The sequence below is a fragment of the Phyllostomus discolor genome, chromosome 8, assembly GCF_004126475.2.
Source record: "Phyllostomus discolor isolate MPI-MPIP mPhyDis1 chromosome 8, mPhyDis1.pri.v3, whole genome shotgun sequence".
NCBI lineage: Eukaryota > Metazoa > Chordata > Mammalia > Chiroptera > Phyllostomidae > Phyllostomus > Phyllostomus discolor.
In genome coordinates, this window is record NC_040910.2 from 78,890,744 (window position 1) to 78,917,646 (window position 26,903).

Sequence of the window (26,903 nt, forward strand, 5' to 3'; positions counted from 1 at the left end):
GGCTCAGGTAGGACACAGGACCCGTGGGAGATCCTCACGCTCAGCCTCCAGTGTGGGATGTGGGAAAGCGTCATAGAAGACTGAGCTGGCTTTCTCTCAGGCCAGCCTCAGGGGACTAGGTTTCCTCGGAGTTGCCAGAGGCAAAGCTTTCTCAGCAGAAAGTGTAGGCCCATCCCCCACGTCTCCCCTAAAGGGAGGCCTGGAGATACTGTACCTAATGGTTTTAAGTGTTTCCCATGGAGTTCACATCTTCTCTTTGCCCCACAAAAAGGGAATATGTTGTGTCCTGAGCAAGGCAGAGGTGGGTGTGTATCTAGGTGTCCCCTTGCCCTCTCTAAGGAGACCAGAGCCTTTTCCACCTATTTCCCCTCCCTTCTTCCTCTCTCAGTAGAAGAACACTTACCCAGCTCCAGCTCAGAGCACCAAAGAGTGAGAAGATAGGCTGGGTGTGGGGGCATCCAGCTGGTTCCTCTCACATTTGCCCTCTAGCCCCCAAACCTGTATGGCAGGTCCCTCGACTGGGCCAGCCTCCGCCCACCACACTGGCTGCTTCTTGAGATGAAACCCGGGTGTGTGGGTGGGGGAGGGTGTTGGCACATGAAAGAGGAGATGTCTGAGATGAAGCTGAGCTGGAAGGTCCAGGGAAGGGGCTCCCTACCCCTTCCCCACCCCCTCTCTCTGCACACCACTTCCTGGACCTTTTTCTTCTCACACACATACCACCCTCCACTTCTGATCTCGGCAGCTGGATGCCACAGGCAGCTGGAGCAGGTGGCTGGGCCTGCGGTGGGCACAGGGGGCAGTCCTGGGGGAAGAAGCCGCTGTTGGTGTGGCAGAGGGGTGTCCTCTCCCCGTTTGAGCGATGGTGCTTCGCTGCCTTCTCATCCCCGTGCCTTCCTCTGACTTCCCTCTCCTCTCCTCTCCTCCCCTCTCTGAAGGTAGATTTCCCACCTACCCCTCTCCCTCCGAAACCTCCCCAGTCCCCAGATGGCCCCACTCCTTCAGCCTTCCTGGGGCCTGTTCTTGCTCCTTCCTTCTGTCTTGGACACTTGGATTTTCAGGCTCTGCCCAGGCCAAGGGCCACACTCCTGGGCCTGCCGGTGTCCTGGGCCGGCTTCTGGTGTCCTTGGCCGGGCTGCCCCGCTCAGTCTCCTGCCCTCATGCGGCCTGCTTCTCCACAGGTGTTCTTCCGGGCAGGCACGTTGGCGAGGCTGGAGGAGCAGCGGGATGAGCAAACCAGCAGGAACCTGACCCTGTTCCAGGCGGCCTGCAGGGGCTACCTGGCCCGCCAGCAATTCAAGAAGAAAAAGGTGCTCCAGGGACATCCCCATCCCACTTCCCAGCCCAGGCTGAGGTCCTGGGCTGGGGTGGGGGCTCCAGGGACCATGCAGGGGCAGGAAGCTGGTCTTGGGGCTATGAGTTATTCTCTGGGGGAGAAGAGATAGGGACCTCCCAAGGCCACCGTGCCCTGGGCCAGGCTGGGAAATGGGCAGCGCCTCTGCCCCAGTGAGAGTGTGGGCGTGTCCAGTGATGGGACCATGCGGCCGGGTCCAAGGGTTGGGGTGGGTGGGTGATCAGGGCCCAGACAAAGGTGGGCTGTGGATCGTGGGCTGCTCCATGAAGATTAAGGAGCTGTGTCAGCGACTCCTTTTCTTATTAGCAAGTCCATAAAACAGCCAGCACTGCCGCCTCTTGTGTTTCAGCAAGATTAGGTTTTATAGCATATCCAAGCCAGGGTGCCGGAAATAATCAGGCAGCAAATAAAGCAGATGAAATTATTCCTAATGACGGTGGCGTGGTTAGTGCCCAGTGCGGTGCTCCCAGGGCTGCGCTCTCTGTGACCCACTCTCCGGGGAGTGGAGGGAGGCTGGGGGCAAAGGGTGGCCGTAGGTGGTGTTCGACTCCAGGTCAGGTGATCCAGTGGGAAGGATCCTGCCCAGGCCTGGTACTGAGAGCCCTACTGTGCGCCACCCCCACCCCAACTTAGATCCAGGACCTGGCCATCCGCTGTGTGCAGAAGAACATCAAGAAGAACAAAGGGGTAAAGGACTGGCCCTGGTGGAAGCTCTTTACCACCGTGCGGCCCCTCATTGAGGTGCAGCTGTCTGAGGAGCAGATCCGGAGCAGAGACGTACGTAACAGCCCCAGGAGGGCCAGGTCACTGGGAGGAAAAAGACTGGTTCATCCACGTGGGCAAGAGTCTTACCAGCTTTTCTTGGGCTCCCAAGTGCTTCTTTGTTTAGTCCAGAGTGCCGGTGTCCTTGGACCGTGCCTATCAAATAGAAGGCATCCTTCTGGGGTGCTGGCCAAGCTCCTGGGGAGCCTCATAGGATAAAATCTTGGGCATCCTCAGCATGTGGAGAAGGGTGTAGGGATAGGAGCCCTGGAAGGCAGTGGCTTCCTGTTTCCTGGTGTTCTGGCCCAGGGTTTACCGGCTTTTTTAGCCCAAGGGTGCAGATCCCGGGCCCCAACCTCTCACAGAGCCTCTGCTCATTTTGCCCTCCTTACTGCACCCTAGGAGGAGATCCAGCAGCTGCGGAGCAAGCTTGAGAAGGTGGAGAAGGAGCGGAATGAGCTGCGGCTCAGCAGTGACCGGCTGGAGAGCCGGGTGAGTGACTCCCAGCACAGGACAGACTGGCCCACCTCCACAGGGAGGCTGGGCCTAGGGGGCCCCCCAACCCCCCTGGATGCTCCTGCTGAGCCTAGCAGGCATTTCAACTGGTGGCATCTCCCTCCCCCCACACCAGATCTCAGAGCTGACATCGGAGCTGACAGATGAACGTAACACGGGAGAGTCCGCCTCCCAGCTGCTGGACGCGGAGACTGCAGAGAGGCTCCGAGCCGAGAAGGAGATGAAGGAGCTGCAGGTGAGGGCAGGGCCGGGGTGAAGGCAGCCATGCTAGCGGCCGCCACACTGTAGTGCCATCTGCTCCCCCAAGGACAGGTGGCTTCTTCGCCACTAGCCCAGCACCCCTGTCTGCCCTGGGTAAGCATGTGACTGTGGTCTCTGGGGTTCAGGGGTGTGGGGGTTGCTGAGTGGAATGGGTGGAATGGCACACCTCCTAACCCCTCTCCTGCAGACCCAGTATGACGCACTGAAGAAGCAAATGGAGGTGATGGAAGTGGAGGTGATGGAGGCCCGTCTCATCCGGGCAGCCGAGATCAACGGAGAAGTGGATGATGATGACGCCGGTGGGTCTGGGGCTGGAGGGGCTCAGTAGTGGCCTGAGTGGCACTCTCTTAGGCCCACCCCTGGGTAACCACACCCCTTGTTCAAGCCTGTCTCCTTTGTATAAGTCTATTATGAGGATACAGTGAAATAAATGGAAAGTAGAGGTGTCAGATACAGGGCAGTATCGTGGAGAGCTATAAGAACCTTGATAATGGCAATGGTTGAGGGCCATGGGCTGGTAGTTCCTGGGAAGAAGACAGCATGTAGCCACCTCCCCATCTCTAGTCTTTTCCCAGCTGTTGGCTCCTTCCAGCTTGGGAGGAAGCCATTGCTCCTGAGACCTTTCTGAGTCCCTCTGGCTGACTCCACCTGCTGTCTCTCCCTGCCCCACCCTTCTTCCCCTCTGCCCTTTCTTGGGGACTCTCGGAAGCTCAGTCCTCCCTGTCTGCCCCCAACCCGTCAGGTGGTGAGTGGCGCCTGAAGTATGAGCGAGCTGTGCGGGAGGTGGACTTCACCAAGAAGCGGCTCCAGCAGGAGTTTGAGGACAAGCTGGAGGTGGAGCAGCAGAACAAGAGGCAGCTGGAGCGGCGGGTGAGTCTGCTGGGAGCAGTGGAGGCCCGTGCCCAGGTTGGGCGGGGAGAGGCTTGGAGCCACATACAGGCCTGGTGAATGGCCAGAGGCAGGCAGGCCCCTGGAGCAGTAGGGGAGGGTTGGCCTGTTAGCCTCTCCATGCAGGGAATAGCCAAGGCGAAACCGCTATTATAGTGTCTTCGTTTTCTGAACATCCCTGACTTCATCCCTCGTCCCTGGGTTTCCTCCTCACTTACCTATCTCCTTCTCCTCACCTTCTCTGCCAACGCTTCCGGGCCTCCCAATGGCTGATAACCCTGCACCCCATCTCGACCCCTAGCTCGGGGACCTGCAGGCAGATAGTGATGAGAGCCAGCGGGCTCTGCAGCAGCTCAAGAAGAAGTGCCAGCGGCTGACGGCTGAGCTGCAGGACACTAAACTGCACCTGGAGGGCCAGCAGGTCCGCAACCATGAGCTGGAGAAGAAGCAGAGGAGGTGGGTGGGCCCCCTGCCCTGGGTGCAGGGGACCTCCTAGAGCAGCCCCAGACAGGGCTCCCTGCCTCCCCCTCCAAGGAGAAAAGAAGGGAGGACCTGAGTTTGGCCAGAGGCCTTGCGTGCAAGGTCACGCCTCCTAGAATGCCAATGGGTCTTACTCCCGACCTCTGAGGAGCACTCAGACCCCACCCCCACTGACGGCCTGCTCAGGCCTCTGCTCTCAGGTATGCTCCCCCTCAGGGTTCTCATCACCCTGCCTGGGCCCAGAAAGGACGCACACCAACCAGGCCCCATGCAGGAGCCCTTGCACCGTGGCCCTGCCCCTCCTGCGCACCCAGCTCCCCAGCTCCCCCTTGCCTGGGTTGCACAAACACCCTCTCCTGACTAATGTTGTTAAACTACCGTGCCACTTCCATCTCATTATGGTAATGACACAAGGGGGGGTGCCTTACAGGAGCAAATCCAATCTAAATTAATTTCCCTGGCTGGGGACGGGATTGGGACGCCTTTATTAGCAACACTAAGGAGCCCACACACCCTGGAACAGCAGGGGTGCCCCAGGGAGTGGGAACAGCACCCAGCTCTCCTGTGCAAGGGTGGGGTTCTCAGGGGCAGCCCTGTGCCCCATGATCCCAGAGGTGAGAATGGCAAAGCCCATCCTTCCAGTGACCCCAGGTTACCCTCGGCCTCCTGGGCTGGGCTGATGCTTTGCTGAGAGGGAGAGGAAATGAGATCTTAAATTTCTCCCTCCCGGCACTGTGACTCTCTGCTTCTCTAGTTCTTACTTTACCCCCACCCTCCCCTTTACCTAGAGACGGGCACCCTTCGCAGGAACCCCCTTCTGAGCACCCCGATGATGTGCCAGCTTGGCCTAGTTACCATCTTGCCGCACTCCCCACTGGGCAACTTATTAGGTTTCAGCTGCCCGGGGTTTTCTTACCTTTTTTTTTTTTTTGACATGGGATTGGGGTAGGGGAAGCTGTTCAGTTTTCTTCAGGAACCTGATGAGCTATTCAGGGAAGGCGTTAGGAATTTCAGCAATTTGCTCCTTACTTAAAGCCACTGGGCAGGGAAGGGAAGGCTGGGAAGTGGAGGAGTAAAGAAAGAGGCGCCCACCCATGGACTGGGCCCTTGCCTGTTGAAGCTCAGGGCCAGTGGCCACCGTGGGGCAGCTGGCTTCCAGCCCAGTGTGGGGTGTCCTGGTGGTGACAGGGGTACTGCAGGGGCAGGGGACCTGGCCAAAGGCTAGTGCTGAGAGGTGGGGGCAGGGGCCACACTGAACTGTGGAAACTAAGTTAGATGAGGCAGGGTGTCCATTTCTACCACCTCGGTGGCCTCTCTGCACTCACCCTGGGCCTGCATTCCTGAAATGAAGTGAAAAAGGCCGAGACTGAACACGTGAGCAGAAGATGTTCATCTCTTCCTCTTGGCCCTCCTTCTGTGGGTGCTCTCAGGCCCACCTGTTGAAAGGGCCCCTTGGACCCACTCAATGAAATGCCCCCCATCCCAGACTAGGTTGCTGAGCAGGGCCTCGATGCCTTGACCTGTCACCCCCGAATGTCGACTCGCCCCAGCTGCCTGAGTACCCCCTCTGCCTGTGTCCCATCTGCATCTGTGGCATCATTTCCTGGCAGCCTGTGGGTGCCGGAGACCCAGATCCTTCCCTTGTCTGATGGAGTCACGCCGGCCATGCTCCTCCACAGGTTTGACAGCGAGCTCTCCCAGGCGCACGAGGAGGCCCAGCGGGAGAAGCTGCAGCGGGAGAAGCTGCAGCGGGAGAAGGACATGCTCCTCGCCGAGGCTTTCAGCCTGAAACAGCAGCTGGAGGTGCGTGGGGCTGCCGACCGTCCACACCCCGTCCCCTTCACAGGCAGGGGCCAGCCTCATCTTCTCTTTCGCTCCAGGAGAAAGACATGGACATTACAGGATTCACCCAGAAAGTCATCTCACTGGAGGCTGAGCTCCAAGACATTTCCTCCCAAGAGTCCAAGGATGAAGCCTCTCTGGCCAAGGTCAAGAAACAGCTCCGGGACTTAGAGGCCAAGGTCAAGGATCAGGAAGAGGAGCTAGATGAGCAGGCGGGGACCATCCAGATGCTGGAACAGGTGCTGGAGGGCTTGGCTAAGGGAGGCACCACTGTCCCCGCAGCTAACCTGGGGCATGGGCCAGAGGAGGGCAAGACCTCAAATTCAGTCAATTGTTCATTCATTTGTTCCCTTATTCACAAAATGTTGAGCGAGCACCTGATCTCTGTCAGCCACGGTGTGAAGACAATTAAGCTACCGTGGTGCTTTCCACAAGAACAAACTTTGACTGAGCTCCAGTGGTAAGGGGCTCAGCATGCCTGGCAGCCAAAGGCCATGAGCCCACCCTGGCTGCCACTGAGCCACTGCGTCAGGTCAGGGAGCTACAGCCCGGAAGCCAAATGGAAAAGCTACAGGGTTGTCCCTACCCCCAGCAGCCTTCTCTGGGCCTGTGCTAGATAGACATTTAGTAGGAAGTTCAGCTTCTCCGGAAAAGCCCACCGCCACAGGATCAAGGCGGAAGTAGAGGGAACCGCTGGCAGAGGTGCTCCCGGCTCCTGCGTCCGGAGAGAGCTGCCCATCAGAGGGCAGGGGCGGGGCCAGAGCACTGCTGCGAGAGGAACCCAGTCTCTACTCCCACCCACCGCCAGGCCAAGCTGCGACTGGAGATGGAGATGGAGCGGATGAGACAGACCCATTCCAAGGAGATGGAAAGTCGGGATGAGGAGGTAGAGGAGGCCCGGCAGTCGTGTCAGAAGAAGGTAAGGCAACAGGCACTCACCCGTCCAGTGTAAACGCTGGTTCCCCATCGCTGCTTCAAAGTAAGGGGATCTGTTCCGCTGCCTCAGCCACGCCACCTTGCATTGCCATTCTGAACCAGGAGTCTCCACATCTCCACTCCTGGTGTTAGCTGGGATGTGTGCTCTCGGGAACTACAGAGGAACTCTGGCTCTTACGGGACCAATGCTCTCTGCTTTCTGTGCCAGCCGGCAGCCCGCCCTGTGCCACCCTGTGCAGCCAGCCAGCCGGGGTCCATGGGGTCTGCCCACTCTGGAACGAGTGCTTGGGGTCACTGTGCATGCCCTGCCATCTCCCCTCCCCCTCCCAGGCTGCTTTGAACCCCTAGGAACTTCAAATTCAGGGTCTGGTCCCTTTGGGGTCACCAGTGCTCAGCCCTGCCCCACTATTTTCCCGGGGCAGGGAGATCCAGAAGGGAAGGGGACTGGCTGGCTCCGATCACTGAAGGGACTGATGGGGCTGTCCCCACTGTTCTGCAGTTGAAACAGATGGAAGTGCAGCTTGAGGAAGAATACGAGGACAAGCAGAAGGTGCTGCGAGAGAAACGGGAACTGGAGAGCAAGCTCACCACACTCAGCGACCAGGTGAGTGGAGACTGCAGGTGGGGGCCTGGCCAGCTTCCTGCCCTGCCCCAACTTAAGGATGGGACTCTTAGGTGTGGAAAGCTAGGAACATGCAGGGGAAGGGGGGGTGGTGCTGGGCTCTGTGGAGCCCACTGTCATCACTTGTGGAATCGGGTGATAACCACACATCGTGCACCCAGGCTTTCCCCATTGTCTGACATGATGCTGGCACTTCCACTGCCGTAGCTCATTAGGGAGACTCCGAGAGTGAGAGCAGAGGGAGGCCCTGCGGGGAAGCCCAGAGCCCCAGCTTCTGGTGTCCACCCAGGTGAGCCAGCGGGACTTCGAGTCAGAGAAGCGGCTCCGGAAGGACCTGAAGCGCACCAAGGCCCTGCTGGCAGATGCCCAGATCATGCTGGACCACCTGAAGAACAACGCACCCAGCAAGAGGGAGATCGCCCAGCTGAAGAACCAGGTATCTGCAGAGAGGATGGGGTGGCTCCCAGGGCAGCTGAGCTTATTTTTTCAGTTTCCTTTCTCACCCTCTTATCCTTCTCAGTGGTTCTTAAGTCCTTACAAAAGAAGGTGATGGGAAAGCCGGGAGAAGGCTCTTGTAGTAACCACAGTCCCCAAGGCCTCTGCATTATGTGCCCAGCCCTGGGGTGCTGTGGGTGGGCCCCGGGGTGCTGTGAGTGGGTGAAGAGGAGAGGGAGAGCACCTGGGCTCCCTCTGCCCTGGGATCACCCTGCGCAGCCCTCCTGCCCCCAGGGAATGTCTGACATCTCTCCCTGGTGGGGGATGGCTCTGTGTCCAGCTGGAGGAGTCAGAGTTCACCTGTGCAGCAGCCGTAAAAGCACGCAAAGCAATGGAGGTGGAGATCGAAGACCTGCACCTGCAGATTGATGACATCGCCAAAGCCAAGACAGCGGTGAGGCACCCGCCGTGCAGGGCTGGGCTAAGGGAAAATACAGCTGTGACAATAGCTGCCTTCACTCCAAACTTGGGCTCCCTCCCAGCCAGGTCCCTTCACACCAGGGTTTTCTGCAGGGAGACCAGGCCTCCCTCCTCTGTCCCTCCCACTCATGGCAGAGGCCCGGGGAGGGGGTGAGGTGGAGGAGGGAGCCAGCGAGGGCCCATCTCCCTGTTTAACCACCTGCCTGTGGGAGCTTGGCCGCAGGCCCCAACACCATAAATAAAAGCAGCTAATGGGGCTGAGGGACATAAGCAGGTGCCTAGAGATTAGAAAAAGCACCGATAAGGGGATGGGATGGCTCGTTTCCCTCCCCTTCCCCTGGCCGGCCCACTGACAAGCCCAAGCGGCAGCTAATTAGCACTCTCATTTAATGCCTCCTTTTAATTCCCCACCTCTCCCACGGCCCATCCGTAGCCCCGTAGCCCCGTAGCCCTAGCCGGCTGAGAACTCATTACTGGGATGTGGCCACAGGCACCGGCACCAGCACTGGCACCGGTACCATCTCAGGCAGGGAATGGGGCAGGGGATGAGGTGGGCCTTGGCTCAGGCTCCATGACCCCGTAGCTAGCCACCCGGCTACTGACACCCGTCCCGCAGGCTTGATTTATCCCCCTGACATTTGTGCTCCTCAGCAGTTTTCAGGTGAGTAATTCAAATTCTTTAATTGTGTTAAAAAAGGCTGTTATAAAATTACCATTTTATTTAAATCTGAGTTAATAAATTTCTTGGCAGAGGCTTCCCCAGCTCCCCACAGCCTGGTAACAAGATGGATGGGGCAGAGAAGGAGCCAACGCAGTCATTTTGGTTTGGAATTACAGGCTAATAGATTCATTCATTTCCTGAAGCTGCTGTTGGCTGTCTCCTCCCCTCCCCCCAGGAGTGGACTGGCTGTGGCGCCTGGATGGCCAGCCGGGGATCAGGCAGTCCCCAGGGAAGCCAGACCCCATGCCAAAAGAGCTCCACAGATTTGAGGGGTCCTTCCTGGGGCCTGAAGGGGGCTGAAGGCGTGAAGGTTGGGGCCTAGACGGCTGGTGCCAGGACAATGGGTCACTTGTTCTGGGCAGACCTTTTCTGCCTTTTCATTAGCCTCCAAAGAGCTGCTAGAAAGGAGCTGTCATTTAGCCCAGGGTCTGGCCTGTGCTGCAGAGATGGCCCTTCCCTCAGCTCCCTGGCCTGGAGCAGGACGGGCAGCTCCCTGACGGTACTGGCCCTGGAACCCGCTCCAGCAGGTGGACCTGGCCTCATTATCCCCCCTCCCATTGGAGGTGACAGGGGGAAGGCTCGGGCTCGAGCCAGGCCTGAGGCCCTCTGATCTGTCTTTATTTCTGTCCAGCTGGAGGAGCAGCTGAGCCGCCTTCAGCGTGAGAAGAACGAGATCCAGAACCGGCTGGAGGAGGATCAGGAGGACATGAATGAGTTGATGAAGAAGCACAAGGCAGCTGTGGCTCAGGTACCCTGCCCAGGAGTGCCCGCCATGCCCTGTGCCACAGACACTGCCCTCTTGTCCTCCCCAGAGGTCCCCAGCGCAGCAGCCACTTCTTTGGAGAGGTGTCAGTGCCTGCAGTCCCTAGCTCTCAGGGCAGGGTGGGGTAGGGTGGGTTTGAGATTTACAGGGGATACTGCTTCAGCATTCACTCCTTTTCCAGGCCTCCCGGGACCTGGCCCAGATGAATGACCTCCAGGCTCAGCTAGAAGAAGCCAACAAGGAGAAGCAAGAGCTCCAGGAGAAGGTGGGAACCAGGGTCTCCCTTGGTAGAGAGAGGGTGCCGGGATCACCATGCATGGGGATGCATCCCCAAGCTCACAGCGTAGCAAGCCCTTCTCTGTGCCGTCAATAATCCACAGAGCAGCGTCCAGTGCAGAGAGCTAGGCTTGGAGCCATGTCACCATAGTGGACATTTTGGCTTCAGCTGCCACATTTCACATTTCTGTTCCCTCTCTGGTCCTTAGCTTTCTCCCTTCCCTCCAAAGGACTAAATCTGTGCCAGCGCTAGGCCAGGTGGGGAATGCCTCTGGCTCTCCACCCCATTCTTCTGCCTCCCCTGTGCATCCCTCCCTCCCTCACTCAGCCTTCTGGTCACCATGGTGATCTTGCCAGCCCCAGGCTCTGCCCTCTCCCTTCTGTGCTCAGTTCTTTCCTTTCTTCCTGCTTCCACCCCCAGCTACAAGCCCTCCAGAGCCAAGTGGAGTTCCTAGAACAGTCCATGGTGGACAAGTCCTTGGTGAGCAGGCAGGAAGCTAAGATCCGAGAGCTGGAGACACGCCTGGAGTTTGAAAGGACTCAAGTGAAGCGGCTGGAGGTGGGTGCACACTTCTCCTGGTCCACAGTGACCAGGGCAGAGCTGCCTTTGCAGCTAGAGCCACACATGCTGAGCAGGGCTGGGCAGGCCGGCGGATGCTCCTCAGAGGCATCTGCCAAGCTGCCAGGCCAGCTGACGGGGCGGTGCCTTCTCCCCTGCCCGCCTGGCCTGTTCTCTGGGCACCATGGAGCCTGCCTGCTTTACATTCTGTCTCCGTGCTTACTTTCTGCCAAGGGACCAGAGCAGCTTAGCTTTTCGTCTTCATATTTTCCTCCACCATGAGCTCCCCCCGCAGGTCCGCCTCACTCGCTCTCTGGCAGGGTCATAAATATGCAGTGAATGGCGCCACTTCTATGAGGCTGAAGTCTGTTCTCTCATCTCACTGCTGTCTCTTTCTCTCCCTTCCCTTTTCTATTCCCTTTTTTCCTCACTTCTTCCCACCCTTCTCATCTCCGATTTTTCACCCTCTGTCATCATTTTTCTTCATTTTTGTCCCATTCTTTCTTCTCTTTGCATTTTCCCTCTCTCGAATCTTACTCTTCTCTCTTACCCTCTCCCTGTTTCTTCCTCCCCCCACCCCCGCCATTCCTCCTCTCCCTCTACTTTTCATTCTCTTCCCTTCAACCCTTCTCCTTTTTCTGCTCACCCCTTCTCGTTTTCTCTCTCCTTCCTCTCGGCTGTAATCTCTGCACTCCAAATTCTGTTCCGTGTCCTGAAGCCTGTATGCTCCAGCTCCCTCACTTTCTGGCAGAGCAGACGGGACGAAAGAGGCAGGCAGCATTCTCTCTCTAGGCTTCCACCCCTCTCACCCTAATTTTTTAAGTCCTCCTCCTCCTCAAGCCTGTGGACGTGTGTCTGAGCACCGACAGTTCTCCAGGAGAACTGTGTTCGCAGGTGCAGGTGCTGGGGAACATTCCATCCACCTTCTTTCAACCCCTCATTGGCGGGGCAGGCACTAGGGTAGGGGTGGAAGCAGGGGACTGTGGAGCTGGCTGCGGGCACCCAAGGGCATTATACCCTTGACCTAGGAAGAGAACATGGCTGAACCTCCCAAGATGGAGTCCCAGTCTTCAGGAGAGCTAGGGAGAATCAGAAGTTAATAATAGTTCATGTTCTACCTTCATAATAGTTTGATCCCCATTTTACATACAGGAAGGGCTAAGTGAGGTCACAGCGCTTTCATGGGGCAGAAGAGGCCATTGGTCCGCCGGACACAGGACAGACCTACTTTACTTGTCTCCTTTTCTTGTGGGTCCCAGTCCCTTTCCTCAGCTCTCTTTCACTGTCCCTTCTGCTCCCAGAATATGAAACCCAAGTGGCCCCTAGAGATCACGTAGCCTAGCACTGTGATCACAGAGACACAGAGATGGAGGGCTCTGAGAGGTGGAGACCCGGGGAGCAGTCACGGTGGAAACAGAGTCCTTCCCTCACCCTCCGCGCCACTCCCCAGGTCACTTTTCGCTCAGCACCCTGTGGCCCAGCAGGAAACAGTGTGTTCAAGTTTCTGGGGGAAGAGAGACTCATCAGGTTTAGACGGATGGCTCCATGCTGGGAATCCGATGGCTCCTTAGTCTCCCCCTCACCTGGGAACTCTCAGTAAAGCCGTTTACCTCTGAGCTCAGGATCCAGCTTTTGGAACTGCCAGGTTCAGGGTGGCTGAGGGAAGTCTGCGCTCATGGAGGCCCCGCACACGGTGTCCATGTGGACAGTCCCAGGCTGTGGCCAGACGTCGGTAGTTACAACGCTGACACTAGCACCTTCCGTATTCCAGGGCGCCTTCACACAGCATACCTGATTCGGTCCTTAAAAGACCCTCGGGGGACCAGGTGTCATTCTCCCCTTTTGCAGCAAGGCAAAGGAAGCTGCCTCAGAGGGCTTTAGTTTCTTGCCCGCCTACCAGTGCATGCTGGTGCCGGAGCTGGACCCCAGGCCTCCTGACTCCCGAGTTCCGCCCCAGCCCTCTCTCTGCCTGGCTGATGGGCCCCTCTTCCTGCCTCCCTGTCTAGAGCCTGGCCAGCCGGCTCAAGGAAAACATGGAGAAGCTGACTGAGGAGCGGGACCAGCGCATAGCAGCTGAGAACCGGGAGAAAGAGCAGAACAAGAGGCTGCAGCGGCAGCTCCGGGACACCAAGGAGGAGATGGGCGAGCTGGCCAGGAAGGAGGCTGAGGCCAGCCGCAAGAAGCACGAACTGGTAATGCACCCCACCCTGGGGCCTCAAGCTGGCAGCCCTCTGAGTAGCTTGCTCAGCACACACCTGACCCCTGGGCTGGTGGGGAGTGGACCACAAAGAAACTGTGATTTAGAGAATTGGAGGAAAGAAGACAGTCCAGGAAGCCCTGGGGGCAAGCCAGGGGCCAACGGTGTCTTGAGCCTTCAATAGGCCAGACCAGGCCCAACAGCCCAGCAACACCAGAGCAGAAATAACAACAACAACAACAACAATAATAACAACAATAATAAAGCTCTGTGGGCTTGCACCCCTGTAGCTCCTGCCTGGCTGGCAGGGACTGGAAGTAGGCTTTCTCGGGGACAGCTGGACAGGAGACTAGTCCGCCTGTGACCTGGACTACCCATCCCATCTCCTAGGAAATGGATCTGGAGAGCCTGGAGGCTGCTAACCAGAGCCTGCAGGCCGACCTGAAGCTGGCCTTCAAGCGCATTGGGGACCTGCAGGCCGCCATTGAGGATGAGATGGAGAGCGATGAGAATGAGGACCTTATCAACAGGTAAGAGGGGCCCCTAGGGCTGCTGCAGACAGCACAGAGACCCTTTTGATGGAACTCTGGCCCAGGCCACCGGGAAGAACAGCTACAACCTCTGTCTCCCTGTCACCAAGCCACCAGCCTCCCTCCCCTTGCTGTCAGAACCCAGCATGGCCCTGTCCTGCCGCAGCTGAGGGCAGGCCAGGTGCTGCCTGGCTGAGACTCCGCCCCTCCTCCTCCCAGTCCTCCCTACTCAGGCCTGCCCTGGACCTGGCTGTCCAGCTCTGCCTCTTCGAGATGAGTTATTCCCCCATTTAGCTGCATTTCCTGTGGCGCCTGCCCTACTCTGGAGACAGCAGAGATTTAAGGGCCGAGGTGCCTTGTTACCATGCCAGAGACTTTCTCTCATAAAACCCACCCAAGGAATGGTTTAGGAGAGAGAGATTTGTAGTCTCAGGCTGAGGAGGAAGTCATGAGGCAGGCAGCCTGGCAGGCAGAGGTGTGGGGGTGGACAGGCCCTGGAGAAGCTCCCAGCACAGCCCTGAGCAGATTCCCCAGAGCTGCCCCCTGTCCTGCGTGAGCCCAGGGCCCCATCCTACAGGCCAGTCCCAGGGAGCCTGCTCCTTCGGGTCAGGGGAACGCTGCCAGGGGCAGCCCGGAGCTGTCTCTGAGGACAGCACTCTCGCTAGCCCTGCCTTCTGCTCTCAGTCAGCCAGAGCCGTCTCCTACTGAGGAAAGAGGGGGTCCTCAGCCGAGGGGCCCACTTTGGTTTGCCCATTGATTTCTCTGTGTTTTTCTGGCTCCCCTGCCCACCACTTTCTTTCTGTTTCCAGTTTGCAGGACATGGTGACAAAGTATCAGAAAAGAAAAAATAAACCGTGAGGACTGGAGCGCATGCGCTCTCTGCCTCGCCTCGTGTGGTGTCTAACCGCCCTAACAGTGGCCTCACACTGGCCCGATGCATGGCGCATGGCGACACGCAGCCTCTCGCATCTCTTCTGAACTAGGCTCTCACACTAACACTGCTGACTCCGTCCTGAGGGAGGGCAGGGCAACAGGCGGGGCCCTGCCTCAGAGCCAGAGGGCAGGCCACAGCTGCACTCCCCCAGGAAGGTTCGGGCTGGCGGGCAGGACAGGGGCTCCATGGTCAAGGAGAACTCAGTCTCAGTTGGTAGTGCCCACAGTCTGCCTTCCTGGGCCCCAGCCCACTCCTTCCTCCAAAACCAAGTGTGGCTGACCTCTCCAGCCTATTGCTCTGGGGAAACGTCTGTTTGGGGTGGATTTGTTCACATCCTTGGGATCCTCTGGAGCCCAAGCTGCCTGCAAGAAGGGGGTATGTTTCATTTTGAAAGGTCTGCCACCTTCTTTTGGCAGACAAGGGTAGGAAGCGAGGGGCATCTAGCAGTCACTTGTTTGGAGAAAGCATTCAGGCAGCTAATCACGGGCTGCTCTGCCGTGGCTGGGGAAGAGAATGCAGCCAGATGTGTTTACTTTACTCCCTGCGGGCACCTTGGGCAGAGGAACAAGGCCCCCAGCCTTGTGCTGGTGCTGTCTGTCAGGTGGCGGGAAGCCCAGGAAATCCGCCCCTCCTCCTTTTCTTCTGTCTGGTGGGAGCCGGATAGTGGATGCAGATGTGCGGGCCTCCAGGTGGCCCCGGGTGATCCTCCATCAAGTTCGATAGGGCCGTTTTGGGGAGGTTGTTTTTTTTTAGCATGGCATTGGGTTTCCTCCCCCACTCTCTCTTGCCTGGCAGGCCTCCTGCCCTGGCCAGAATGGGCTGGCGGCAGCGCAAAGGACTCTGTGAGAGCTAATGATAAATGTAATAGTGTGTAACAGTGATAGAGGGCCGCTGGAGCCCGGTTGTCACACACAATTAATATCCCCCGCCGTTCTGTCTCCGTTTGTTTGTTCCCTCGCGATTCGGCTCCCAGTTAACTAATAGCACATGAGCCTGGACATAAATTGTATTTGACACGAGGTTTAATTCCAACCATTTAAAATTTCAACTGCCCCCTGAGCCTACCTGCCCCTAGAGTTTGTTTACGGGCTTGGTTATTTAAGGAAAAGAACCCAAACATCATCTATATGCTCGAAACTAAAGGGAAGGCGAGGGCAGGCAGGCCAGCTTCTCAACCTATTCATTGCTCTGAACGTAAGGAGGAAAATTCGTATTCTGGGCCCGTGACCGTCTGTCCCCTGTGTGTTCCGGTCCCACCATCCTGGGGCTGTAGCAGCTTTAAGGACTGATAAAATGCGCATTTAAGATCATATTCTAAATCATCGCCAGGCACAACACACGGGTGTGTACACACACACACCCCAGCGTGCACTCACGCAGGCGCACAAGGCCGTGCAGTCCAAGCTGGGCTCCTACTGATGACAAAGAGGCGACGTGGCTCCTTCCTCGGCAGCTCTGGGCCTCAGCTCCGAGTTATTGAGCGAGCGTGCTAAGGCGGGCAGAAAAATAATGTTTCGATTTACTTAGAGATACAGTTGTTATTGCCATAACCTTAATGAAAGCAGTAAACAGCGCGGTATTAAGGGAGATTTATACAGAAATGCTTTTAACATGTAGACATAGATTTTGCCTTTCTAAAGGCAATCAATATGGTTATGAACGGCGGTGATAAATTACAGGCTCTGAAGCTGGAGAAGGAGGTTTTTTGCATGAATGTATAAATCAGGTGGTATTGGCATTCCATGGGGTCCTTGCACCATAGTAAATCTGCTGGGCTCGGATGGGCACAGGGCTCGCATTAGCGGTTTTGGGGCTGTCTGCTAAACTCCTATTTACCTGGGGCATCAGCCAGCCTCATCTTTGTTATAATTCTGTGTTTGACGGAAGCCCATAAAATATGCCTTTTATTCCCCGTACCACGAGTCATGCTCTCTCTCTCACAGTCCCCAGAACAGACCCTGGTGGTTTTGTGTGTATGCGTACACACGCATGCGCGCACACACAGGCCTGGGTGGCTATTTATTCAAGAACATAACTCAGGAACAGGGTTGCTCCTGTTGACACAGATGAAAGGAAATTTATATCAAGGAGAAATCCTAGCACATCTGTAGCAGAGGAACATGGTGAGCAGACATTTTGCAGAATTCTAGGAGCATTCTCACTCAGAAGCTGTCTCCAAGACCTCGCTGCTTTACAAGGGTTTGACTCTTGGGCTTTCCTTCAACTAGAGAGGGCTCAGTCCATCTTGGCCAAAAGGCACAATGGAGGCTGTCCAGAGGACAGAAGAGGAGACTTAGTGTCACAGCCCTTGTTTAGGATTTTCTGGGCCCAACTTGATCTCCAGGGCGCAATTCAAATTCTGAAGTTATTGCCAACTCCTTGGAAAATGCTGTCCTCTCTTTTTCCTTTCTGTTTCTCAAGAGCCAAGGCAGTCACAGAATGGGTCTGGGTTACAGCCTCGAGTGGCCAGGGTAGCATTGCCATCAGCTCAGGAGACTCCAGGTTCAAGCTAACTTAGAGTCCTAATATCTCTTCTCTTTTCTGCGCCATGGCCAGCAGCCCTGCTCTTGCAGGGAAGGCGTAGAAAATCACAGCAGCTACAGCCACGTGTGGGGGAGTGGGTAGAGGAGAAACAGCAGATAGGCCCCAGGGAGTATCTGAAGGGCCCAGGACTCCTTTTTTAACCAAGAGCCATTTAGGGCTATTTGATGAATGAATGGTCTCCTTATCAATCTCTTTGGGTTGGTTTGCCGAAGAGCAGCCTCTCACACAAAGTGGAATGGGAGGTGCCCCCACCCCAAGCTCCTCAGGGTGTTCTTGGTGGCTGTCACACAGTGTGGCCTGCTGAGTGGGGACAGGGTTCTTATGAATGGTGTGCTCTAGCTAACCTCTCCCTTCCCCCTGACTCACTGATTGACACGCATGCCACCCTGCATCCCACCCCCACCCAAACCATACCTTCTGCCTCTTCGGCGCTCCCTGCTGGGCAGCAGATGATCACCTCTCCCCCAGCCTTGCCCACCCTTCTGCTCCTCATCCCGTAGTGAGGGGGACTCAGATGTGGACTCAGAGCTGGAGGACCGGGTCGACGGAGTCAAGTCCTGGTTGTCGAAAAACAAGGGGCCTTCCAAGGCAGCTTCCGAGGATGGCAGCTTGAAGAGTTCCAGGTAAGCATGTGGCCTTGAGCTGGGAGGAAAAGCCAGCTCATGCTCCAGGCATGGATGCGCAGTCTGCCTTTACACCAAAGAGGGCAGGCCTCCCGCCATCTGCCTCTCTTGCGTGGCATCAGTGTGAGGGGCCCTGAGTGCCCCCAGCATGTGGAATGAGCACACGTGATCGGTTTCTTCTTGGTCAAGGTCTGCGGTGCCCTTATTACTCGGGCAGTACTTTCCTACCAGGCTCAGGGCTTTGGTTTGGTGTAGATTTAACTTCATCCCCCACTTATTCCTTCCACACATGTTGATTGAACTACCCCATCGTTTGGGCTCTTAGAGATCTTAACAGGAATAGCTGCAGAAAAAGCACTGGTTCTGACTCCCCTGTCACAGCTGCACACACATTGCCCTCTATCTCTGCCCATTCTCTCCTTCCTCTAATCTCTTCACTGCCCCCCACCTCCATGATTCCTGCTCACACCCATGGTAGAGGGTGGGAGGGCTTGCCCCCTGTTTCCTGGCCCATTTACAGTCTTCTGGTCAAGCAGCTACCTCTGGAATCCAGAGTTCTACCTTCCCCATCCCTCATCGACCAGCCAGCACGACCAGCCAGCTCAGCAGCAGGGAGAGCGGCCCTCTGCTCCCACCCCTCTGCTCCCACCCCTTCCGTGTCCACTTCCCTGCTGCCATTCCCCCGCCCCCTTCTCCCCCACTCAGAGCCTTCGCATCCCCATGCACACCCTTCCCCACCCCCTCCCAGAGGTGGCATTCAGGCTGGGCAGAAAAAGTAATCCCTCTTCTCCTCCCACTCCCCTGAGGCCCCTTCGCAAGGCCAGCCCCTCACCACAAGCACCCAGTGGCCCCCTCTAATTGGTTTAATTTATTCAGCGGAACAACATTTTGTTATTGCAGATAATACTGCCTTCCCCGCCCCACTGCCGTTCACCACGGCATGGCACGAGGCTCCAGGTAGTTGACAATGAAATAAATTGAACTAAACGTTTTAGAGGGGGAAAAGTGATGAAATAGAACAATAGTCTAATTTACATGACATTCTCCATGAAGCTATTTTCACTGACGCAAATTATTTTGCTTCATTTCCTCCGACGCTCTCACCGCCACTTTGCCAGGGCTGCTGCCGATTTCTCCTCCTCCTCGTTTCTCCTCCCTCCCCTTGTCTTCATTCTCTAGGTTTAATGCCTCTTCCTTTCTCTCTCTCTCTGTGCTTCCCCTCATCCGCTGTTGGTTCTTTCCTCCTCGGTCTCACCTGCTCCCTCAGAACGGCCCTCAGCACCCTCGGGAAGGAGGGCAAGGAGGGCAAGGGGGTGGAGGAGAGGCCAGCCTCCGCACTGAGCTCCCTGAGCTATCGGAAGAGGCTCACCCTGAAGGACTCCATCGGGGGCACGGGGGATGCAGATTCACTCTTCACCACCCTGAGCGAGCGGGCTGCCTCCCCCGAGAGGCCCCCCCGGAAGGCCCGCCGGAGCCCCAGGGAGGAACCAGGCCAGGGCAGGAAGCCCGAGGAGCCAGATGAACGTGGCTCCATCTTCTCGGAGCTTGGGGGCCGTGCCAGCCGGGGCCTGGAGAAGCGATGGGGTTCAGACTTGGACCGGGCCTCAGCCGTCTCCGCGCCTGTCAGCCGGGCCTCCTCAGCCACACGCGGCTCGGGTGAAGACAGGGCCCGCTCCTCCATGAGCTTCTCCCTGTCGGGCTCACCGAGCTCCCGCCGCAGCGCCTCGAGGCTGGACAGCCTGTCGACCTTCAGCCCTTCCTTGAGCCGGGCCTCGCGCCGCGGCCGGGAAAGCCCTGACTCCCGCCTGTCCCTGGGCCGGAGCTGCCTGGATGAGTGGGACGATGGAGCCAGCGTGGCCCTGAGTGAGGCCCACTCCCAGTGCAGCCACCCGTCGCTGGCCCGCAGTCTGTCGGTGCCACCCCAGCCACGCGGCTCCGCCTCTGCCACGGATGAGCCTCTGGGCTCCAGCGTCCGCCCCGTCAGCCGCCACTGCTACCTGGACCCAGACCTGGAGGCTGCCATCAACGAGGTGTTGAGCTACAAACCCGTCCCGTTCCAGCGGAGCAGCCTGGAGCCCGACTCCGAGGAGGACGACCGGAAGAGCATCCAGAGTGCCCGGAGCGCCCAGCTGGACCCCCCAGAGCCGGCCGCCAGCATCCGGCGCTCGGCCTCTGCTGCCGACGTCTGCCGGTCCCGGTCCCGCAGCAGCCGGAAGAGCCGGAGCAAGAAGAGGAGCAGCTCCAGCTCCAGCTCCAGCTCCAGCTCAGAAGATTCCTCGGAGCACAAGCGGCGGAAGAAGGGGCGCTCTCGAAAGGGCAAGAAGAAGTCCAGATCGAGAAGAAAGAGAACAGAGACAGAGTCTGAATCCTCCTCGTCAACATCCAGTGGCTCCACCGTCTCAGGCCACAGCCGCTCCAGCGTGAAGAAGGGCCCGGCTGTGGAAAATGAGGAGGCCGGGCAGGCGCGCCGGCCATCTCGGAAGGAGGAGAAGAAGCGTAAGAAAGAGGTGGACAGCCTGATGATGCGGTACCTGTACCGGCCCGAGAGCGACTAGTGCAGTAGGTGGCACCTGGCGTGCAGTGCAGCATGGCGTGTGCCACACGGTGTGAACTAACGTGCTCCTGCCCCTCCTGCCACCACCTGGGCCCTTCCCGCATTTCTCCCGGGTTCGCCTGGCCTCGGAGAGCCTCCTGGCTGCCTCGGAGAGCAGAGGCCAGCTGAGCTGGTTAGTCTAGCAGAGCCCTGAGCCCAGGCAGGTGAACTCGCTGATGATGTCAGTCACAGCTCCCGCTTATCGAGTCCACCCCGGGCCAGGCACCTCCTACTTACTGCCACACTGCACTCACATAATTCTCACGTTAACCCCATAACAAAGGTCTGATTAGCACCATTTTACAGAAGAGGATGCTGATGCTCAGGGAAGTTAAGTCACTTGCCAAGCTCTCACAGCTAGGAAGCGATACTGCCAGAATCTGAGTGCAGGCTGTTCGGTAGGTCCATAACCACTCCTCGGTGCAGCCCAAGGCAGAGCACATGGGCAAAATGTTTGCTGCCTGGGCCTGACAGCACGCGTATAGGAGCTCTTGTCTGTGGCCCCAGCAGGCTGGGCCCAAGAAAGTGTGTGGGCTGGTGCATCAGTGGCCACCAGCTGTCATGGGGTCTTTTGCTCAGCTATCCCGTGCCCTGCAATGCCGCCTTCCTCTCTGGCATGGATGTGAAGTCTAGGAGTGCAGGTTCACAGGGCTCCCACCCCCTCTGTACTGTACCCTACAGCAGACCTGGAGATGCCCGGCTCTTTCCCCACCCCTCCCAGCTGAAGCCCACACATGGGCGTCACCTCATCTGTGCTCATCTTGTAAAGTGTTAATGAATAGAAATTAGCAGCTGCTGAGTGACAGCCCCATCCTGGCTTTTCTGCCTCCCCCTGTCTTAGCTCCCTGCGGGGAGGGAGATCCAGCAGTTAGGCCCTTTCTGCCCACACCCCCACCTCGGAAGGAAGGCAGAGACTGACTCATTCAAATCCCATTGTTACCAGTTTCCCTGGTGGGTGGTGACATTTGGATCACCCCGGTTATGTGAAGCTGTTTCTGGCATGGTACCCTCCCAGGGCAAGCTTGCTGCTTCCCAGGAGGTATGACCCCAGAGCGTAGCCCCCTGGGGCACAGGCGTTTGTTTCCTGGATGCATGAACTAACACACACCTGTCGCATGCTTGTGGGCCTGTGCAGTGGGGCAGCTGACAAGCACACTGCCTTTATACCAAAGGGATTGATTATGTTTTAAAGAACAGAGCAAGTGGAAGTGAAGGGTACCCAAAGCTGTTTAGAGATGGGTGATGGGATGAGATTTAGTGGGGGAAGGGATGGGGAAGATAGAACTTGAATCCAGACCAAGCTCATGGCCAACGCTGATTCCTTGGGTGCTGAGCTGCTTGGAAATCAAGCCCTTGGTCTCAGCACTGCTCTGTCGCTTCCCTCATGTGGCAGATGGTTGCAGGTGCTCTGAAAAGAGCAGGAAGCATCTCTGTGTCACTAGGGAGCCATGTCAGCTCCACAGTGAGAAAGGACAGGAATAATGATATGTGTCTACCACCTCAGCCTTCCCCTTAGCAGCCCTGCTGAGTGCCCTGCTGCCCCAGCACAGGAATCAGTTGCTAGACCCTGGGGGAGGTTAGGAGAGCAGAGAGGGCCAGGCCCTTCTGAGCGCTGCACCCCTACCTGAAGAGGGGCCCAGCCAGGCCACTCCACACTGACTGACAACTGGTGGATTTCAGACTCCAGGACGCTCAGCCCATCATCACCCTGGAGTCCACAACCAACAACAAAAACGCATAAAGCTGTTTCTTCCCCCAGCCACCAGCACAGTTCCTCTTGTCCACCAGGAAAACAGGAGTAGTCCTGAAACCCTACACACCACCACCTCCGAGGAGGATTGTATTCACTGCGGGGAGAGTGGGCACCCAGCCAGGAGCTAGCCAGCCAATGCAGAGCCAGCAAGACAAGAGCAGGGGAGGGAGGACCTAGTTGGACTCAGCATGGACTGGCTTTGGATGAATAAACTGCCAGGAGTGGGGGCGAGGGCAGAGTGGAGGCTCAGCTTCCCATCTGGTGATGGGGACCAGCGCGAATTCACAACACGAACGCATCCGTAGTTAAGGCAAGGGGAGGGGGCTGCCACCCTGGGCTCACCCAGCAGGAATTAGCTTATATACCAAATTGTTTGTGACAGCACTGAGCAGGAGACAGAGGCTTGTGAGGAGGAAAGCTTTTTAAACAGTTTAGTTAAAATGTTCAAATTGCCAGCCCTGACCCTTGCCCTGGGGAGGGCCATTGGCTCTCTGACAGCTGTCGTGGTACAGCCACGAGACTGGCCAAAGGGCACCCAAGGCAGGAGCAAGGGGATCCTGTGGCTCCACAGAGCAGGAAAGAGAGGCACGGAGCTACCCCTGCCCACTGCCTCTGTCCCTGTCCAGCAATCAGATGGAACAGTGTTGAAACCAGGCTGTCACATATCCAGGGGTCTGCCTGGCCAGCACGGGAATGAGGGAGCAGGGGCTGCAGCCCTGCTCCGAGAAGAGGTGAGAGAATGGAAAGGTGCATCCCAGGCCCTCCAGCAGTGCCCAGTCTGCATCTGGGTACCAGCCCTGGTGTCTGCCTCACCAACCCCTGCATGTAAAATAACCGCACTGTCTTTCCACAAAACCAGTCCTTTGCCTAACAGCAGACCTCAGCATCGGATGCCCAGAAATTCTGTCTAAAAAAAATAAAAATAAAACCAGGCTCCCACTAATTTAGAATTCAAACAACCCCAAAGCTAAAATAACCCCAATTTTTTCTATGTTGCATAGTCATCATTGGGCTTTATAATTTGTCCCCGAGACACCCCAGAGTCCTTAAGTGCCTTTGGCCCATCAGAGTAAGACTCATTTATGCTCAGTCTAGTTTGTATTAAATGTGTTTTGTGCTATTCTGGTTCCTTTAAAAATGGTAATTCATTCATGAGAAATACGATAACTATTAACCAGACTGCCCCATTCCTGAACCATTTTGCATAATTGAACATGTTTTTTATCAGGCTGTTCCTTCTCCCCGGGGGGTGGAAGAGAGAGCGAGAAACAGACCTATCTTCGCACACACCGCAGACTGTCACCCAGACTGGTGCGGAGAATTCAGGTTTAGCCTTGTTTTCTCCTCAGGTCACCCAGGCTAGCAGCACGGTGGAGCATCGAAACGCTTTGAGGTCTAAGAGTCCCAGGTTCAAATTTACATACTGGCTGTGTGACCTGGGGCAAGATGCTCCATCTCTTTGAACCAGCCAACTCATGACATTCCATGGAGTTATTGTGAAGATCAGACAGCCTTCTCACACAGGAAGGAACCCCACCACCAAATCCTTTCTTCACCACAAAAAATGGAAGGTCTTTGCTTCTTTCATGCAGCACTGTGTCTTCCTCTTTCCGTTTGGGGGCAGAGCTTTGGGGACAGAAAGGCCTAGTAAACAGGGGCCCTCCTTAGACTCTGAGACCTGTCGGCAGAGAGGTAACAGAATTCCCGTTTGTCCCAGTGGAAGCTCTCTAGGACCTGGAGGCAGGGCTGTGTCCCTGGAATCACTGGGCAGGGACCTACTGGGTGCAGGGCACAGGTAGGAGTGCAGCCACCCCGGCTGCATTTTCTCCTAGAGTGTTGAAATTGCAGTGCACTGGAACGGGCAGTGACGGCATGGGGGAGGGGAGAGCTTGGGGAAAGAGCAAAGAGGAGACTGGATCTGGAAGGTGAGATTCCGTCCTTGCTTGCTGCCTTGAGCCTGCTCCATGCAGGGGTGATGCCGCTCCCTGTCCTGGTGGGGAGGGATAGCTGGAGGCTTCCGGTGACCTGATGAAAACTCTCTGAGGTTGGGTTACGGTACCAAGAAAAGGTATGCCACCCTGGGATGCAGGTCTTGCTAGCTTCTACAGCCTGAGTCTCCATTCCTAGAGGTAAGTAGATGATGCCATGGTCAAGGGCAGAAATTCTCACAGAACTTAGGAAAACCTGATCTGGAGAAAGGTTTCAGGTCTGGGAGTATTCCACAGGGAAGGGCCCTCCTTCTTGGAATCTTTTTAGGGGCAACTTCCCCTTTGGCAGGCTGTAGTCCTGTGACCACCAGGCCTTCAGTCTCCCCGTGAGTGTGGTGAGCTGAGGACGGCCTACATCAGGGCCTTCTGGAAAGGGAGCTGAAAATGCAGAATTCCTGAGTTCCACCCAAGAGCTAGTGAATCAAAATTTCTCAGGGGAAGGACCCAGGAACCTGCAGCTGGTTCTTACGCAGATTTAAGTCTGAAACCCACTGTGCTACAGCATTGCTCTCCTTGGAGTTCTCCAAGTTTTCAGAGCCAAGATGACGTGCTCCTTTCTCTGACTGTTCTGAATATCTTCTGGGGAAACCAGGGAAGGTCTTTGCTTCTCAATCTGTGGCTTTGGGGGAAAGCTATGACCGGTCTCTGGGGGCCTCCCCAGGACTAAAGGCTTTGGTGCTGAAGATTAGAAATGTCATTCCTCTGTGACCTCATTCCTCTCTCCCTGCAGCCCCACCAGCTACTGGAAGTCCCTTGCCCCTGACCGGTCAGATGAAGAGCACGACCCTGTTGACAGCACCTCCAGGCCCCGACACTCCCACAGCTCTCTGAGTGACAGCGACACAGAGGCCAAGCCAACGGAGACCAACGCATAGCCTCCCACCCCATGGGCTACTGCTGCCATGGCGCCTCTCCCAGGACAGAGAGGGGCACAGGCCTCCCCACCTGACTGCTGATCTGCAGGAGAAACAACAGCTGACTCTCTTGGGTCAGAGCGCTTTCCAGGCTGTGGGGTCTGACGTCCTCATGTGGAAGAGGTAGAGGAAGAGGAGTTTCTGATAAGAGAACTCTTTGCTCCTTCTGCCTCCAAAATGCCACACTCTTGGCTTTGACCTTGGGCCACTGTGGGCAGTGGCAGGTGGCTTAGCACTGCATGGAGCCAGCAAGTTGACCTCCATCTCAGCCCTCTGCTCAGGGACGGTGGACAGATTGCCTACTGGGACATTCTAGGTTGCTGGGTCCATGGGGGAGGATTTGGGGGCTGGAACAGCAATTACTTCCCCCCAGCTTGGGGTGAGGGCTTTCTCTTCTCAGTGCCTGCTGTCTTTTTACTTTTTAATTTAAACACCCAACCTCTCCATCACAGCTGCATCCCTGAGAGCGGGAGGGGGCCGTGGTGGCAGCTGGGGCCCCAGAATGACTAGGGGAATTTCATCTCCATGTTCACTCTTAGAGAGCAGCCCTTTCTCTGTGCAGCTGGAGAGAAGGGTAAGCAGAGCTGGGTCCAGGTGCTTCTGGGTTTAGGCTGAGCAAGCCTACACAGACGGGTGCATATGTACCATCCGGAACATCCAGCCCCTACCCCTCTTTGGCTCATCAGTGTGTTAAGTGCAATGACCTATTTAAAAGTAAACCCATTCCAACTACACCAATCTGGGGTTTATCCAAGCAATGCCTTCGTCCCGCTCTGTCCAAGTTTTCTCAACAATAAGCTCAACTTCAGAGGGAAGGCCTTGAGTTGAGGACTTGTGATCAGAAAAAACTAAAGATGCAAGTTTTAGTCAGCACTAAAATGTGTCAGACACTTGTCCTCACCCAGTGTCCTGAGCCTGATTCATTCTCCTCTTCCAATCACCCTGCCCCACCCCAACCTACCCTAGACATGGTAACATGTAGCCCATCAGCCCCAGCCCCAACCCTAAAAGTCATCCCTCCAACACCACCGGACTCGGGGGCCCAAGGGCAGTGCCTGGTGCCGCTCCCATCTGCTGCCCCCTCTCCTCTCCCGCAATTGGTTTGTACTTACTGGGCTGTGCTCTCTCCCCTGATTACCTGATGTATGGAAATAAATGTCCTTTTCCTCTTGGCTCTGCCAGTTTTCCTGCCTATTCCTTCAGGCTGAGATAAAGTGCAGGGTGGCCATGAGGGAGCAGACTCAGACTTCTGGTCGGGACCTGGGGGGAATCATCCTGGTTTGCTCCCACATCAGACCACGGCCACTCAGAGAGCTTTGACAGGTCATTTGGGGCAGGCAGAGGCAGTGGGGTGAGAGGACTGGTCAAAGGAGACGCAAGTCCCGCCTTTAAGAGCCTATGGATTGTGACTCAGGCTGGCACAGCTACCAGCCTCGTCCTCCCCGGCCTCTCCTTGAAATGCTGAGGTCCCTCTGTTAAATCTCACCAATTACAGAGATCCTGTCTGCTCTTTTTGCTGTTATTAAGGAATGCAAGCCCTTTGTATTAGACTTTTTTAAAGTTTAATTTTAGTCATTCCAAAGACTTTTTGGTCAAAATTTGACAGAACTCGCTAGCCCCTAACCCCACTGACCACAGGGCAATCTGAACAGGCTGGGAGTGCTGGCCTTCTGTCCGCAGTCCACACTTGGTCCCCTCCCGGAAGCCGAGAAGCAGTTCATGCAGAAGGACTAGAAACAAATGACTCACTCCTCCTCCTCCTCCTCCTTCTCTTTGCCTTCTGTAATGTGACCAGTTTTAATCCCTGCCTGCATGACATGTTTACAACTCGTTGATCGGGCTCCCTGGTTTGGGCAAGGAGGAATATCAGACAGCTCTCTCTAATGCTGAGCTTCTGGCTTCCCAGAAAGGGTCAAGAAAAGGAAGGAGGGA

The 26,903-nt window shown here is 56.5% G+C and overlaps 1 protein-coding gene across 5 annotated transcripts in view; it reads left to right on the forward strand.

Moving 5' to 3' along the window:
* Positions 1–24,921, forward strand: part of MYO18A (myosin XVIIIA) — a 91,934-nt gene extending 67,013 nt beyond the window's left edge. For all 5 annotated transcript variants that reach the window (XM_036033326.1, XM_036033328.1, XM_036033329.1 and 2 more), the window contains 22 exons: positions 1,182–1,310; positions 1,988–2,131; positions 2,519–2,608; positions 2,748–2,867; positions 3,081–3,192; positions 3,636–3,763; positions 4,083–4,237; positions 5,941–6,064; positions 6,142–6,342; positions 6,912–7,022; positions 7,539–7,643; positions 7,951–8,097; positions 8,437–8,550; positions 9,929–10,045; positions 10,242–10,325; positions 10,758–10,895; positions 12,902–13,087; positions 13,483–13,622; positions 14,432–14,476; positions 17,601–17,723; positions 18,991–20,282; positions 24,788–24,921. In XM_036033326.1, the coding sequence (XP_035889219.1) occupies positions 1,182–1,310; positions 1,988–2,131; positions 2,519–2,608; positions 2,748–2,867; positions 3,081–3,192; positions 3,636–3,763; positions 4,083–4,237; positions 5,941–6,064; positions 6,142–6,342; positions 6,912–7,022; positions 7,539–7,643; positions 7,951–8,097; positions 8,437–8,550; positions 9,929–10,045; positions 10,242–10,325; positions 10,758–10,895; positions 12,902–13,087; positions 13,483–13,622; positions 14,432–14,476; positions 17,601–17,723; positions 18,991–20,278 (3,801 nt within the window). In that variant the 3' untranslated portion in view covers positions 20,279–20,282; positions 24,788–24,921. The remainder of the gene's footprint in view (positions 1–1,181; positions 1,311–1,987; positions 2,132–2,518; positions 2,609–2,747; positions 2,868–3,080; positions 3,193–3,635; positions 3,764–4,082; positions 4,238–5,940; positions 6,065–6,141; positions 6,343–6,911; positions 7,023–7,538; positions 7,644–7,950; positions 8,098–8,436; positions 8,551–9,928; positions 10,046–10,241; positions 10,326–10,757; positions 10,896–12,901; positions 13,088–13,482; positions 13,623–14,431; positions 14,477–17,600; positions 17,724–18,990; positions 20,283–24,787) is intronic.
* Positions 24,922–26,903: the final 1,982 nt, after the last annotated feature.